The sequence below is a fragment of the Telmatherina bonti genome (assembly GCF_933228915.1).
Source record: "Telmatherina bonti genome assembly, chromosome: 6".
In the NCBI taxonomy this organism is placed as follows: Eukaryota; Metazoa; Chordata; class Actinopteri; order Atheriniformes; family Telmatherinidae; genus Telmatherina; species Telmatherina bonti.
The window spans coordinates 12,017,813-12,035,287 of record NC_136624.1 but is presented as its reverse complement, the minus strand read 5'-3'; the positions used below and the strand labels follow the sequence as shown (position 1 = coordinate 12,035,287).

At 42.4% G+C, this 17,475-nt stretch overlaps 1 protein-coding gene across 2 annotated transcripts in view; it reads right to left on the bottom strand.

Annotated features, from left to right (window-relative positions):
* The window catches only part of rnf123 (ring finger protein 123), a 94,132-nt gene that overhangs the window by 58,329 nt on the left and 18,328 nt on the right, over positions 1-17,475 (bottom strand). For both annotated transcript variants that reach the window (XM_079242586.1, XM_079242587.1), the window contains exons 14-27: positions 15,844-15,936; positions 15,700-15,773; positions 15,160-15,277; positions 13,117-13,216; positions 12,969-13,030; positions 12,467-12,538; positions 10,059-10,179; positions 9,072-9,173; positions 5,451-5,551; positions 5,121-5,316; positions 4,828-4,973; positions 3,257-3,340; positions 2,564-2,671; positions 2,314-2,491 (exon numbers count right to left, since the gene is read on the bottom strand). In XM_079242586.1, coding sequence (XP_079098712.1) covers positions 2,314-2,491; positions 2,564-2,671; positions 3,257-3,340; positions 4,828-4,973; positions 5,121-5,316; positions 5,451-5,551; positions 9,072-9,173; positions 10,059-10,179; positions 12,467-12,538; positions 12,969-13,030; positions 13,117-13,216; positions 15,160-15,277; positions 15,700-15,773; positions 15,844-15,936 — 1,555 coding nt within the window. The remainder of the gene's footprint in view (positions 1-2,313; positions 2,492-2,563; positions 2,672-3,256; positions 3,341-4,827; positions 4,974-5,120; positions 5,317-5,450; positions 5,552-9,071; positions 9,174-10,058; positions 10,180-12,466; positions 12,539-12,968; positions 13,031-13,116; positions 13,217-15,159; positions 15,278-15,699; positions 15,774-15,843; positions 15,937-17,475) is intronic.

Sequence of the window (17,475 nt, the reverse complement as noted above, 5' to 3'; positions counted from 1 at the left end):
CTGTCAGTGTCAGGTGTGGGCGGAGCCTATCCGAAACTCACATGTAAACCCTGTCAACTAGGGCTGTGATGATATGCTTTTGTCCCGATTCCATTCCATTCCATTCTGATTTTTTGGGTGCCGATTCGATTTAAATTGCGATTCTCAAAATTCTTCAATATTGATGATTTTTGCCGACTAAAAACAAAAGAATTTTTATAAAACTTCTTTTTGCTCGTAATCTTTCTTCATTTCAGTTAGGAAAAAAACAACACAGTAGCCAAATCAACATTCTGCTGCTATAATACCCAAGAAGACAAGTAAAAAGATCAATAAACCAATGAAAATGACAAAAATTTTATAGTGGATTAATTTTATTTATTTGAAAAAAAAAACTATTTTTTTAACAAAAGAATCGATTTTAAAATTGTGAAGAAAAAAATCCTGATTTCCGATTTTTCGATTCGATTTTCCCACCCCTACTGTTAACTGCAGTAAAACCACAGATATGTACTGTGTATCAATAAGGTTGTTGCTATGACAACACCAATCACCTGATACTAAAGTCGTAAAGTTTATTCAACGTGCTGACCAGTTAGACTACACAAGAAAGATGGTGGAGCTGAACCCTCCACTGGACCGTGTGCAGGACCACATTCTGGAGGTCCCTCTTGGTTCTGGCATCCAAAACTGTTTGAGAGCTCTCCACGTTCTCGAGCTCATCACACTACAACTTTCCTAATAACAGCTCCTTTACAGGCGATCCTCGGTTTCCGAATGAGTTCCATCCTTACACAGCAGCGTTACGCAAAAATTCCACTTTTACCCTTAAATATCCCCTAAATACCCCCAATCACTAAATAACTATGTAATTACACTTATTAAACATTATATTAATGGAAAAATAGTGCAGGCAATTAAATTAGACACTTCAATTAAAATAAAAATACACGAACTGAGGCGTCATCTCAGCCTCCGCGTCACAAGAGTCTATATAAAACCTCGTAACTTCAAAACTTGCTGTATTTTTATTTTTTTTTTAATTTACATTTATTTGATGAGCGTCGTGAAGTCAAAACAATGAAAGTTGAGAACCGCGTAACCCGAGGACCGCCTGTACTACGGACTCACAACTTTCCTCTCTCAGAAGCCCTCTGTTTAATGTCAAACACAGTTACGATGGCAACCGAGCTGGCCAGTACACAGAACGAGGAGGAAAAGAAGAAGAAAAGGGAGAAGCTGAGGTGAAGCAGGAAAAGAAGAAGCTGGAGCAGAAAAAGGAGAAGATTTGGTTCTGTGAGTGAACATATCGCCGGTTCAAATGTTCTGTTTTCATCCTGGTTTGGGGAAAAGACCTGACCCGGGAGAAGGAGATGACAAGCGCAGAGATGGAACGAGGAAGACATTGGGACAACGTAAGAAAAAAGATTAAAAGTATTTGTAAGGAGAAACTCAACGTAGAATTACAAATATTCTTATTGGGTATTATACCCAAAACTGTATCAACTAAGAATAGGAGAATTATTCAAATTCTTATTTCAGTAGCAAAAAAAGGCTCCTGGCTAAAACCACAACCTCCTCGCAAAGACATCTGGTGGGAAAAGGTAAAAGACGTGATGGAAATAGAAAAGGTAACAGCAAGAATACAATTTAAAATCAAGACATTTCAAGAAATATGGTCACTTGTACTGTAGGGAAAAAAAAGAACAAAAAGCAAACAAACAAAAATTACTCACACTTCTGATATGTGTATGTGTAAACATTGGCATTATTTTTTAAATTATGTTTACTTTTATTCATTTTATTTGTTTATTATTACTTTCTTTTTTACGTAGGTTTATATGTACATGTGTATGTATTTATTTTTGCATGTATATATGGAATATTCGGGTACATATATATATCTGCAAAGAAATGTTATCCTTGTGTTAATAAAAAAATAAAAAAATAAATAAAAAATAAAGAATTAGAAAGACAAAGAGGAGAGAAAAAGAAAAAGATGCAAAAGTAAGAGAATGGGATAAGAAGGATGAGATTCAAAAGCAGGAGAAGGAGAAGAAGCAAGGGTAACAGTAGAAAAAGATGAAGCAGCAGTAGAAGAAGCAGAAACAGAAGAGGCAGAAGTAAAAAGTAGCAGATTAGTGAAGTAGAATAAGTATAAGAACAATAAGTAGTAAAATATGTTGCAAAAGATCAGTAGAAGAAGAAGAAAAGTTGACCTGAGAGTTTAGACAACCACAGTCTGAGTTTTCAGGTCTGTTCTGTCTCTCAGTCAGAATCTGCTTCATCTCCATGGTCCAACATTTAACAACAGTTCTCCAACGTTCTCTGTACCTGGCAGTTCCTCCATGCTGTTGGCAGGGCTGAAATAGTTCTTCAGGGCGCTGTAGGCGTTCATGGCCACGTTGAGGTAGAACTCTGGAGCAAAGGCGAACAGAGAACCGGTGTTGTCGGCGTGTTCGATGGTCCGAAGGCAAACACATAGCAGCCAGTAGACATCCAGCATCTTCTCCTGCAGACACCCGGGAGCAGACAGTGAGGAAGGAGAACCTCTGCCAAACATCTGCTGGAGATGATGCGTCACCTTAGAGTAGATTGTGGCGTTGATCCAGGCCAGTCTGCGGCTCAGGTGGTTCAGCTTCTCTGAAAAAACCTTCTGGCTCTTCTGGAGCTCCTCCTGGATGTCCGCTCGCTGCAGAAGAAGAAGAAAAAAAAGTTTTAAAAAAAAACCTGGAATATTTTCTGTTTTCACCATAATATACCTGAAAAACCTGATCTGACCTGACAGGCTGCACACTGACCCAGCACAGAAGATGATTTAGTTCAATTAAAACTCAAAATGAAAAATAAAATGTGATTTCTACTCCACAGCAGACAGAGTGAAGCTAACATGTTTCATCATGTTTACATCTCCAACATGAGAGATGCTTTCCTCTCTTCTGACTATAATCTGACATCTTCTGAGCTGGACTGGAGGATTCTGTCAGAAAACTGACAGGTCTTCCTGACCTGTCAGACCAACATTGTCTCGACCAGAGGTCTTCAACTCCGGTCCTCATCAGCTGCCATCCTGCAGGTTTTAGTGTTTCCCTGCTACAACACACTTGATCAAAATGAAAACTTGTCATCTTCTGCATCTGTCTGTTAATGAGTCATTCATTTGGGTCAGGTGTGTCACAACGGGAAAACACTAAGACCTGGAGGACGGAAGCCGACGAGGACCGGAGTTGGAGACCTCTGACCTCTACAGACAACGACAGAGCAGATATGGACTCACTCTGGCTGGACATCGAGCGATCTTCTCCTCCGTGTCCTTCAGAGCCACAGCGTATTCGTGCACATCGTCTGCGACCACCACCATCTGCAGAAACACAGTATTCATCAATATGCAGTCCAGCATTTCCAATCAAAGCTAAACACAGCATTACAGAAGCATGACGACCCGCAGTTCTGATCCATCTGGTTCTAAATGAGAAACCCGCTCCAGCAATAACACAGAGGTCAAGAGGTGGGTTTCATCTTCAGGATAATAATCACGGGCACATGAGGAAGAAACCAAAAGAGATGAAGTGTTGATTCAGGAAACAGGAACACATCCACCTAGACGTGAAGGTCAACACACGTAAAGCATCAACCAGGATTTATTTATAAAAGACTTCGGAAATAAGGCGACCACAGAGCTGCACGATAAACCCAAAACAAAGACACGGGGTCAAAGGGTCCAGTCCAGCGTTCAGTGCTCCCAGTTTGCATCCTGTTCCTGGAAAAACTTAAATCCGTGCTACAAAACCAAGCTGGAAACCAGAATCAGCTGAACAAGCTCCTCCCTGTTGTCCCAGTAAAAACCCCGGCAGCTGTGGTGAACGTGCACAATGTGTTTCAGAGCAGCTCTCTGGGAAAGTAGTTATTACACACAAAGTCAAGTTCATTTATTTTGGTGTGGTTTCTATCGGGCTGTGAGAAAATATTGATATATTGAAATATGGCAATAGTTTCTAGTACAATATCTTGTCAACATTTAAAAGCTCTGTATCGATTTTATCAAACAACCGATCTTTAATGATGAGGAAGATTTTTGTTTCTTTATTCATTTTGTACATTAAGATCAGTGTTTTTATTTATTCTGCAGTAAAATGTAGATCAAGCAGATCTACAGAGGTAGTCAAGCATGCAACAACATTCAGTGTTTCCTACTGGTAAGGAAAAAATGCAATATACTGTCTTGCTTATAGTATCCTGATGTATTGCAATATATCGTATTATTGGCCCATATTGTGATATTGTGATACATATCGTATCGCCAATACACACCTCTAGTTTTCTATTCAGCACTAAGTCACATCAGAGGTCATGTTTCCTCTACATTACACACAGAGTCACATGATGTATAATTTATTATCTCTGTGTCACATGGTATAGCCACGCTATAATGGGTAGGCTTCCTGCTAAAGCTACAAAGGTCACGGACACGTGATTCAGCAGAGCTGATTTTAAGGTTTCTGCGACTTACATCCACCGTGTACAAAAAGTGTTTCAAAAATTTATAGGTATGAGACCCAGACTGACTAGTCAAACTGAGTTCTTACGATGTAAGAAACCCAGTTTTAATGTGTGTCAATTTGTTTCAGATGTATGTCAACTTCAAACCCCTAAAAACAACACAATGTAACACAGAACAATATAACACAATACCAAATGACACATGGTAAATGGACTAGACTTGTATTGCACTTTTTAGTCACAATGACCACTAAAAGCACTTTTACACATGTTAGATTCACCCAATCTCTCTCTCACAGGAACACATTCAGATAAAGCTGATGAAGACTCAGGTGGAGACTGACTCACCTTCCCCAGCTGCTGATGGACGCTCAGGTTGTACATCATCACGATCCCATCGATGATCTCTAGCAAAGACTTGTCTGCGACTGGCTGATCAGGCTCCTCGTGTGGTCGTCCTAGCAACAGGCCGTCGTTACTGTGGCTTCCCTCAACTTCAGGACAGAGAAGTTGATAAACAACTGTCAGACATCAAACCCGGACCAGCTCCGGGCCCAAACAGCAACAATAAACTCAGGGTTTGTCCACATGCATCACCGTGTCGGTAAACTATGTATTGATGGGAGAAATGCATCGCTTACTGTCATCCTCGGTGCGCTGCTCCACAGCAAGTGTTCGGACCTTTATTTTCTCCGGCTGGGTCAGCGGTCGTCTGGGCGTCATCAGGCTGACGGCAGCAGTGCTCAGGAACCGGTTGGCCCGACCCAGAGTGGGGGAGCTCAACCAGCTAGGCCTCGCCAGAGCTCCTCCGACTGCTGCTGCCCCACAGAACGGTCTCTGAGGTAACGGATCATTAAACTGATCAGATAAACTAAATGGGTCAGAATCATGACTGTGTGCAGGGTGAGGACAGAAACTCTGGAAACATGTTCTGGTCCGAACCCTGCATCAATGAAACAAGACAGTCTTACCTGTGCTGCTCCACTCTCCTCATCCTCATCCAAGTCATCCATTGAGGCGGCCTGAATCTCAGCGGGGTCGATGACGATGTTGGCTTTGGATGCCAAATCATCTGGAGGACAACAATACAGATGCATTAGGTAGAGGCGGAGACCAACAACTGGGTCTCCAAAGTAGTTTCCAGCCTGTTTCCAACCTGTTTTTAACTAGTTTCTAACCTTTTCCAGCCAGTTTCCAGTTAGTTTCCAGCCTGTTTTCAACTAGTTTCAACCAGTGAACACATGAAAAAATAGTCCAATAAGTCATTTTTTTTATATATGGTCTTTATTTATCCCATTAAAGATGTAAAATAAAAATTTTAATAAAGTTTTTTAAAAAAAGTTGATAGGAATATTTACCATTCATTACCATGTGACACGTCAAACTTTTTATAGTGTAATCTTCTGTATTCTGGTGTCCATTTAGGGCCAGAGGGGAAAAATGTGATTGTGTTCCACAGGATTTAGAGCAAAGTTTGTACCATAAAGTGATCCCAAATGTCTAATAAACTGTATGTATGTTTGAAGCTCAAGAGAAATGCCTGGAAAGCAGCCCATTCCTATGGCAGTAGGCTGTGTAAAGGGGTTATACTTGGATATGTTGTTCACAGAGTGTAATAACTGTTTAATATTGGTGTAATAACTGTTGCCCTGGCTAAGTCGCTGCCCATCTGGGCCATAACACGCCTTTCAGACATTTGAAATGTCTCTGGTTCAAGCTGGGGTATGACATTTTTTTACTCTGGGTGAAGTGGTTCCTCGTCCTGATAGTAGTCTGTACATTTTGTAATTATGAACAATAAGAAATACAGTTAGACCCCTCAGTTTACTGTGTATCTGTAAAAACTCTGACCAATCAAAATGTTCAACTTCGAATTGAAGTTGTTTATTTCTTATATTTTGTAAACGTCTTCATGGCTGAGAAAATGCAGGAAGGATTTCTCCGACCGGGGTCAGTTTATTTACCTTCTCCTGCTAAACAGCCGAGAAAAAGAAAATTGTTGATGGAAAAAGATGTGAACTAGAAAAGCACTCGGAGAGCGGAAACCTCCGCCACGGCCTTTAAAAAGTTCCTGGATCCAAACGGTGATCCGGATCACCACCAAAATTAAATCAGTTCTTCCTTTTCACATTTCCAACAACTCCTGAAAGTTTAATTAAAATCTGTCCATAACTTTTTGATTTATCTTGAACACACGCAGACAAACGCTGGTAAAAACATAACCTCCTTGGCGGAGGTAAGAAAAAAAGCCTTGAATCACGCAGGGAGCAAAACCAGAGGGGGGGGGGGGGGGGGCAAGACAGGTTGCCGCTTTCACATCTTGCTAGATCTCCAACATTACCTACCCCAGCTTTAAATAAGAGCATTTTCACACCAAAACAGTCCATGTGATTCTACAATTTAAGTGTGGAAAAGTCTGAAAATATTCAAACCTTTATTTTGTTGATATGGGCAAGGCTGGCAAAGCTAATTGTTGTTTAATTGTTTAGCACAACTGAATGATTTGAAATGCTTTACCATGACATTAAAACATTCTAAAATAAGACGCATAATTTAAAATGAAAAACAACAGAGGTCTTTTTTCACACTGTACTTTAGCAGATCAAACAGCCTGAACGATGTCACGCGGTCATAACAGCTGCTCTTTAGGGAGAAATATTCCCCGCTGTCCAACAAGAAAGAAGAAAACAAGGCTCATTGATTGGTCAAGATCAAAAACAACTCATTCACTGCAGGAATGGATAAATGGTTCCGACTTTAAGCAGACTGTCCAGTGTAAGCAACAGGAGACACCATGTCATGCATCACATTCTCTCTTTGGTTCACTGGATGGTCCATTTGCATTCACACTGCGGTCCAGGAAGTGGACCAAACAGTGTCCGTGTGCATGCACCCCACAGCGACTGAAGACAAGCTGGTTCTGGAGTGTTTGTATGCGAAGACAACGAAGCTATGCGGAGAGCGAAGCAGCCTCCTCCCTCGTCACTGTTCTAAATCAAACCTGATGGAAAATGGAAATGAATGGTACGCTGAAGCAGGTAATTGATTTTTCTCTGGCTGTGAATGAACAGCACACTGCTGAGTCGGCAGAGCAAACATCAATCCGCATCACACACCTGACGCCCATATCTGCTGATGACAGCGAGAAAACACCACGCACCACCTCCTCAAACCCAGCTGGGCTTCTGCCTGTGACTCACCGCCAGCAGCCTCCTGAGGAGAGCTGTTAAAAAATTCATGATTGATTCTTCATCACAAGGCTGGAAATTTGCAGTTTGCTCAGCTGCACTTCACTCGCACTGTTTGAAGGAGGTGTGGAAACACAAAGTTTTCAGTTTTGTTAGAGGAGATGGGGATAAAGCTCAGGGTTTCTGGATGTTTCAGCAGGTTTACGGTGCAGAAACATGGAGCTGTTGTCAGCATGAACCAGGGAAAGTCATTTTAACTAAGCTGGGATTTGGACATGTTCACCTGGGGAGAAAATGAAGGCGATATTGTCTTTTAACACCACATCTCAGCGAGGTGTTCAACTGTTTCTGAGCACCAAACCAACTCCTCCATGTTTATGTAGCTCAGCAACATGAAGCAGCTCAGCACAAACAAGTCTGGGAACAGCTTGGTTTTAGTTCAGTTACTGTAGCTGATCAATGACTGATGACTAAGTGGTGTTTAACTGATTATTGATGACTGATCAATGGCTAACTAATTACCAACTGAAGGTTAACTGATTAACTTACAGCTAACTGGATTAATTGATGATTATACCATGGTCAGAGAGAATTTTAATACAGACTGTGGTGCATTATTCTTATCCACATGTGGTTCAGCAAGAAAAATCACTGATATATCACTCCGTAGCGGGCATCACCATAGCAACACATTCATCTAGGCCAATAGAAAATAGTTTCTGTCCTTTAGCATATTTATCCAGTTTTGTAAAACAGAAATAAACATTTGTTCTAAAATGTTTAGTGTGTGGGACGCTGCACGTCGGAGTGGTCTAGACTCCATGTTGTGCATTAAAACCGCGTAATGCACGGCTAAACCGACAGCTAACTCACATTAAAGTTATAAGACGGTTTTCTGGAGGTCCAACTGGCACTTAACAGCTAACTAATGTGTAAGTTTTGTCTAAATGTTGGTCAACTAATAACTAACTGGCTGCTAACCAAGCATCAATTAATGGTTAACTGATGACTGATTAATTGATAACTTACTGACAGCTAAAAAATGGTAAATTAATTGCTTACAGATGACAGGCATTTGTTATTCATCAATTAAAATTCTAACTGATAGCCAACCGATGGCTAAATGATTAATAAATGTCAGTAAATTCATGACTGAAAGTTAGCTGATGGCTGAGCGACAGCTAGCAGCTGGTTCACAGACAGCTAACTGACAATTAATTGGCAACTGACTGATGGTTAACTGGGTGAGAAGACTGCAGTGATGAAGAACTGGTCACATGACCAGCCTCCTCAATCAGCCAAAGCATTTCCCTCCAAGTCAAATCGTTTTGCTTCCTAATGTCCAGACAATCTCAGGTTTCAGCACATTTCTCAGCCTCTCTGCAAACAAACGAACCGACCAACCTTTGAGAGTCTTCTTCAGGTGGGACAGGAGCCCCCCAAGTCTCTGTAGGTCAAAGTAGTCCACCATCCCATTGTAGAAGAGCTGAGGGGGGACGTAGGCCTCTGGAGATGGAGAGAGAAGATTGAGACAGGGTGAGTCAGAGGTAACACATCAGAAACAACTAATACAAGATGTTTCTTTAACAAAACACAGAATTTAATTCCAACAGTCTGGACTCAATGTGATAAACAGAATCAGAACCATTGTTTCAGACATGAAACTTAATTTATATTTCAATCTGAAATTAAAGGTGGAGTATGTAAGATTTTCAATATTTTTAAAAAAATTAACGAATAAAATAACTACAATCATAATTAGATAGTTTTTATAAACATGTAGGTTCCAGTCTGTCCATATTTGATGTGTTATTAAATTACAAGTTTAATTAATGACAAAGACCCTTCTTAAATGTTTGCCTATCCAGTAAAAAAAAGTGCTTTTTGTCATTTGTCATTAATTAAACTTGTAATTTAATAATGCATCAAATATGGACAGACTGGAACCTACATGTTCAAAAAACTTAGATTCAAAAATCTAATTATGATTGTAGGTATTTTATTAGTTAATTTTTTTTTAATATTGAAAATCTTACATACTCCACCTTTAACTCTGTTAAAACTGTCTGAGATTGATGATGAGGAGGATGTCACCTGGAAACTGACAGAATGCCTCACTGAAGCGTATCCATGGAAACATCAGGTTCTGATGTTTCCATGGAACTGAGTCTTCCTTGTTATGTTGTCATAACAAATGTTTCCAGGAGTCACAACTCCAGCTGCTGTTACATAGTTCTGACTCGCCTGATCCTGAACCAGAAACCCAACACCTCCCTGAGCTGAGTCAAATGAGCCGACCTGAACAGGTCGATGATCCACCATCCCCACCATGTGATCAGAACATAGTTGTCATTTTAACCTCCACCCTCTCTCTTTCTCGGTGGTCTGTACCTTCACTGCTCAGACTGCCGGTGGTCTTTCTGCTTCCTTCATCCCAGCAGACTCTGACAGCCGTGATGAGGCGGTGCAGGAAGCACACCATGTACTCTGGAGGACACAGAGCTGTGGGATGCTGAACACATACACACACAAATACACAAACAAAAAGATGTTTGCAGAGAGATAAAGAACATCCAGACTTCTAACTGCTTCATTTTCTCAGTTCGGCCATAAAACACAGATTATGTGTTTTGCTAACGTGACTGGTTGTCCTCGTTGTCAGTCACTTCGTGCACCTAGCTGATGCTAGGTAATGAGACAAAGGCGCTAACGGTGGTTGTGTCCTTAGTCAGAACTTCAGGATCAAAGGAAAGAAAGGAGAACATCAGGAGTTATTATAGTTAATAAAGAAATTATTTTTTCAGCTGTTTAGTCATTAATAACAATGATAAAGTATGAAATGTGTGTCGTTATAATGAAATGTGTTATTTTGTCAGGTGACCGAATCAAAGCAGCAGGTAGATCAGAGATGATGAGGAGGTTGGAGAGGAAGGTGAACCATAGGACGAGTTCATACTGTGGCTGTTTACTCCCGATTTAAACGGACCGCGATCCACTTCCAGGGATCGTACGCTTCGTACGACGCAGCTGAGGCCTGAGGATCTCTATTCTTTGGCAAACAAACTATCCTCCAGCAACGAAACAGAAAGTGACAACGCCAACAGCAATAAAGCATCGAGAAAAAGAAGGAAGTGATGTGAAATATTGTTGGGAAGGAGGAAAACCAACAGTGTTTGTTCAAAAAAACATGTTCTGCACACTGCAGGAAAATTAGAAACACAAACACCAAAATCTTACACGGGTCTCACCAAACCAACCCAAATGCATTACGATGACCTACCTGGTAATATATCCTACTGAAATCTGAACCAGACCCGTTTATGTACAACCTGCAGCCAAACCGGCACATTAAAACATTAATAGTCCACACAGCCTGTCCCTCCTCCATTACTTTTCTTTATTAGTTCTTATATTAAATGTGATTAGTGCTGTTTTGTCTTTTTCATTTTCAATAAAAAAAAAAAAAAAAAAAAGAAGACAACAACACAGTGAATATGTTTCAAGCAGAACTTGACTTTAAGATTATTTTCAATCTGTATAATGTCACACTGAACCAGTAGACCACCTCCCTATAACCTTATTTTGCTACTGGGGGGAGTGGGAAATAGACTTGTACTTATATAGCGCTTTTCCAGTCATGCATTTTACACTACTTGTCACATTCATTCATTTACACACACACTCATACCCCAACAGGCACATCAGGGAGCAACTTGGGGTTCAATGTCTTGCCCAAGGACACTTTAGCATGTAGTCAGGGAAGCCTGAAATCGATCTCCCACCTTTCCAGTTGAAAGACGACTGCTCTTCCAGCTGAACTACAGCGGTGTTATTCATGTGATTGCAGCCAGTATAAACCAGGTATCATTCACCAACCTGGTTCCAGCAGTGATCTACACTGAATCACAGAACAAGCTTCAGAAAAATATCTCGCTGGCTGCGCGGGAAGCCAGAACGGTCCTCGCAATAATTGCAAGGTTTGGAAGTGGCTACCCCTGCAGAGCTAAACCATATCGGTGATGCAGCTGCCTGAACAGTTAAAACAAACAAAGACCTAATATATACACAAAAATAAAAAGGAGATTCTTTAAATTTATTTTTTTATACATGATCCTCCTGAACTAAATTAATACCTGCCTGCATAATAATCTGTGTAATTTTTACCTGCAAACTCGCCCCGTATCCAACAGTTGTTTGTGATGTTGTCCAGGCGGTTCGGTCCATTTAAGTCCAGTTTCAAGACAAATCAAACCAAAGACGTGAATATAAAGGTTTGAAACTTTTCAAAAATCCCTGCCCAGTTGTGCCAGGTACTCAGTCTTATCCTGGTGTGACTTTGTCTATATCAGGGCTTTTTAATCCGGTTCCATGAGTTCTGCAGGTTTTTCATTTAATTCAACTCAGGTGTTTTGGAGCAGGGAAACACTAAAAACTCGCAGTCTGCGGACCTTGCAGGACGTTAGAGCCTATCCCAGCAATCACTGGGCGAGAGGGGGGTACCCTGTGGTCAAGTCGCCAGTCCATCACAGGGTCCAAACAACGGTCTTCCACTCAAAAACAAGTTTAAATAAAACAATCCTGTTTTCAGTTTAACCACAACAAACAAACAAAGGTTTTTCTCTGAATAGATCGTGTTAATTATGTGCTTGTTCAGTTGTTCGATCCACTTAGCTACACAGTGTTGCAAATAAACACTGATTCACCATTGATCATTTTCCCGAGCACACACCTTGTTTTTACCAGTGAACTCATCACCCGGAGGAGTGTTGTCAGAGTACTGGATCAGAACTGGGTCTTACCCCTCTGTTGCTGGCGTTCTCCTGCAGAAACTTCCTGAACTTGTTGAGGAAGATGTAGCGAGAAGCTTCCCCCTGAAAGAGACAGAACCAGACGTCACCACGAGCTGAGGCAGACGTCACATCAGAACCCTGACGTGTCCTCTCTGAACGGACCGTCATCAGAACCCTGAACCTCTCAGGGTTAATTTTACATTCATAACAGTTTTATTTAGATTTCCTCTTGGGTCAGAACCCATGATGGGAACTGTGGAGAACACTCAGAACACCAAGGCCTGATTTGGGTCAAAGTGAAGATAAGTAAACAGATTTTTTCCTGTTCTACTACAAATTAATCTCAGACATGAGCATTTTATTTTAAGTAAAGATTTTGCTCGGCTAGTGAATAAATGTCGCCATGGTAACGTGACTGGAGGCAGGACAGTCCCACCTGGACCTAAACAGAACTGGAGTCCAGTTCTGCAACAGATAAATCCTGCTCTGCTGCTTGAACGTCAGGACGTACCGTAGTTTTGTCTTTGTTATTGAGCAGCAGCCTCAGGATCTGGACCTGCAGCTCCTCCACAACTGAAGAAGAAGAGAGCAGCGGTGAGTCCAACAGAACATCAGAGAACAGCGGGTCTCCAGACCATCTGCAGGGAAACCATTCAAACCTTCAATTCTCTTCTTCAGCCTCTGGCAGCCTCTCTCGTAGGCGCGACGCCTCAGTCGCTCATCTGCACTTTCATCTTTAGACTCGCACTCATCTTTACCCTGTAGAGCAAACAAGAAGAAGCCGTCAGAACCGATCTGGACTGCGAGGGAAAGCTGGGATCTTGGTGAACAGTTAGAACCAGAATCAAATCACAGCTAAGAGGATCAGACACTAAAGTCAGTCTGAATGCAAAGACCGGCTAAAACAGCTGAGAATTTATCTGCAGACAGAATAAAGCAAACATGATTCATGCGTTCATCTTCGTCATTTTTCCATCTTAGACCCCAAATATTCCATCACAAACGGGTCCAGTGAGTCTTCTTCTGTAACTTTCAGATTACTTTTCCCAACTCTTCCAAGACATCCCAAAAGTTAGGATACAGAGTATGAATACCGCGTCAATTCCAAATTTTATTTAGTTTCTTTCTTCCTGCAAACAATCCGGTTCCGTACCACCACAGAACCCTGATCCGGTTCCGTACTACCACAGGACCCTGATCCGGTTACATACTACCACAGGACCCTGATCCGGTTCCGTACTACCACAGGACCCTGATCCGGTTACATACTACCAGAGGACCCTGATCCGGTTCCGTACTACCACAGGACCCTGATCTGGTTCCGTACTACCACAGGACCCTGATCCGGTTCCGTACTACCACAGGACCCTGATCCGGTTACATACTACCACAGGACCCTGATCCGGTTCCGTACTACCACAGGACCCTGATCCGGTTACATACTACCACAGGACCCTGATCTGGTTCCGTACTACCACAGAACCCTGATCCGGTTTCGTACCACCACAGGACCCTGATTCGGTTTCGTACCACCACAGGACCCTGATCAAACTCTGTACTACCACGGAACCCTGATCCGGTTCCATACCACCACAGAACCCTGATCCGGTTACATACTACCACAGGACCCTGATCCGGTTCCGTACCACCACAGAACCCTGATCCGGTTCCGTACTACCACAGAACCCTGATCCGGTTACATACTACCACAGGACCCTGATCCGGTTCCGTACTACCACAGGACCCTGATCCGGTTACATACTACCAGAGGACCCTGATCCGGTTCCGTACTACCACAGGACCCTGATCTGGTTCCGTACTACCACAGGACCCTGATCCGGTTCCGTACTACCACAGGACCCTGATCCGGTTACATACTACCACAGGACCCTGATCCGGTTCCGTACTACCACAGGACCCTGATCCGGTTACATACTACCACAGGACCCTGATCTGGTTCCGTACTACCACAGAACCCTGATCCGGTTTCGTACCACCACAGGACCCTGATCAAACTCTGTACTACCACGGAACCCTGATCCGGTTCCATACCACCACAGAACCCTGATCCGGTTACATACTACCACAGGACCCTGATCCGGTTCCGTACTACCACAGGACCCTGATCCGGTTACATACTACCACAGGACCCTGATCTGGTTCCGTACTACCACAGAACCCTGATCCGGTTTCGTACCACCACAGGACCCTGATTCGGTTTCGTACCACCACAGGACCCTGATCAAACTCTGTACTACCACAGAACCCTGATCCGGTTCCATACCACCACAGAACCCTGATTCGGTTTCGTACCACCACAGAACCCTGATCCGGTTCCATACTACCACAGGACCCTGATCCGGTTCCGTACCACCACAGAACCCTGATCCGGTTCAGTACCACCACAGAAACCTGATCCGGTTCCATACTACAACAGGACCCTGATCCGGTTCCATACTACCACAGAACCCTGATCCGGTTCCATACTACCACAGAACCCTGATACGGTTCCGTACTACAACAGGACCCTGATCCGGTTCCATACAACCACAGAACAAAGCCAGTTTTGGACCGAACCATCGTCACAGTCAGCTGTTTGTTTATTGCTGCATTAAAAATGTTCTGGTTGGTCGGTACCAACCTGCACATAATAATTCATCTCAGAGTCGGTCTTACTGGTCTAACAGCTGAGTGTGTTTTACCTCCTTGTCGAAGTGTGTGGGCCACCAGGTGGTGGGAATGAGCTCCTCTAGCCCCGCCTCCTTCACTCTCAGAGGAGTCTTGATGTAGAAAAACACGACTGAGCGCAGGACATCGAACGTAACGCACGTTAAAGAGACAACATGAACGTGTTTGAGGGTTTCTTCCCTGGTTCTGGTCCTGCTGAACTACCAACGTGACCTACTGGTTTCCTCAGCTCGGTAATTATTTCCATTGGTTAAAATAAACCGTTATTATAAACTGGACTAATCTGGATTATATCTGGGTTATCTTTGAACTGGACTGAATCTGTAAAAGTGAACTGAGAGGATTTTGTTGTGAATCGCTGCTGTTTGAATATAAAATGTATTTTATTTAATAAACTGAACTGGATTTTGCTGATCTAACTTTACTAAACAAAGCTGAAATAAAGTTCATTTAAACAAACTGAATTACTGAATTAGATTGAACCTAATCTATCTGAACTGAACCAAATCCAACTGAATTAGGCTCAGCGCTCCGGTGGAGCACGAGAAGGATATAAGACGTTGTTCAGCAGGTATTTCCTGGACTTCTCATGGCGGAGGATGGCGGTGGTCAAGCGCAGGTAGTGAATCTGAAGCACACACACTGATCAGTATGAGGTCTGGTGTGAACCCTACCTGATTGGATGAAAGCAGAGGTACCTGGAAGCCAAGGTCTGGGATGATTGGGGAGAAGCGGTACGCCCTCAGAAGTGACATCATCAGCTGTTTTAGACATTCGTTCACCTCGTAGTCCTGCAGAAGAGACAGACAGAACACACTGAGGGCCATCTGGATCCAGACCCTCACATTCCTGAGCTTCCATGCTTGTAGTTGTCTGGTTGGAGGAGCTTTAAGATTCAGAAGCAGGTTCGGGGTTTTAGACAAGAAATGGTGACAGCAATGTTTCTATTGTTGGCACTCTGAACCAGAACTACTCGGTTCGACATAACCAGGTTATGTCCTGGTTACCTGCTTAAACCAGCATTAGTTACAACTCATCAACCAGGTGTTATGAATCTGTGCACATGGAGGAGGGAGGAGCCCGGATGACCAATCACAGCTGCTGCAGCCAAAGCAGGAAGGAAAGATGGGTTTGTTTTTTTGTTGTTTTTCTTTTGTTTGTTTGTTTTTTGTTTTTGTTTTTTTTTATCAATAATCTGATCAATATCAGACCGCCTCGTTAAAAAATTATTCCAGGGTGTTTCATGTGTGCTGCTAATAAACATGAAACAGACTCGTCAGTCTGAACTCTGTCAGATGTCTGAAATCATTCCTGATGATGATCAAGCAGGAAATCAGCTGACTGACTAACGCCTCTGATGTCGTCCACAGATCGGAGCTCTGGAAGTTCTGGTCCGGTTCAGCGATGGGTGAACCGAATCAGGTCCAGATCTCCCCTTCAGGTTCAAAGCTTGAGATACATTTTTGAGTAAAGGTCCATACGGGAAAACAATATTTAAAACAAAATGAAAAAGGTGCACAACCCACACTAGTGTAATATAATTCTTACATTTAACTTTACATAGAAATGTTCTAAAAACTAAATAAAAAGCACTCATGTGAAGTACAGTTTGCTTTTAAATTCTACAACATGTTACGGTAAAGTATATTTAACTTTTTAAATATACTTTGTCTACAGCAAAGCCATAAACAGTGAATACAGTTAAACACCACCCTGGTGTTATGCAGCCAATGCAAAGCAATGACTGTGTGGCATCTATACTGTCTGAGATTTCCCAACACCAGTAATCACCAAGAGGTGCTGTAGCGGTCAGGGCAGAAATAATCTAATTATGCTCAGGACCCCATAAATTTTGAACTGGCTCTAGTCTACCGTCTGCATTAACAGGTATTAATATGTGACTCCAGCTGGAGGGACGGTGCCATCAGTACCTGGGAGTGCTTTAGGATGAGATGGACCAATGGCAGCACTGCTGCTCATTGAGAAGAGGAAGATGAAAGAATAATGATCACGTAAGTCTTTAAATGTCTCCAATAACACCAGAAAAGGTTGCTAGATTTGTCACTTTTCTACAAAATATTCACTAAAAAGGTCTGAATACTTGCTAAATATAGCAACAATGTTGCTAAAGTAGTGACAGTACAGGTGTACATGCAGTCAAAAATTAGGTGCGACCGTTTCATGTGCACAAGCGTGGGACATGCACGTGGTGTTTCGAGCCTTGCAGCTCCTTCATCATCAGAAAGATGAAGATCAGCGAGTCAAGCAGAGACTCTCTCCCAGTTGTTTTTATTTTCAAAGAGATCAGACTGATCAGAAGATAGAGCTTC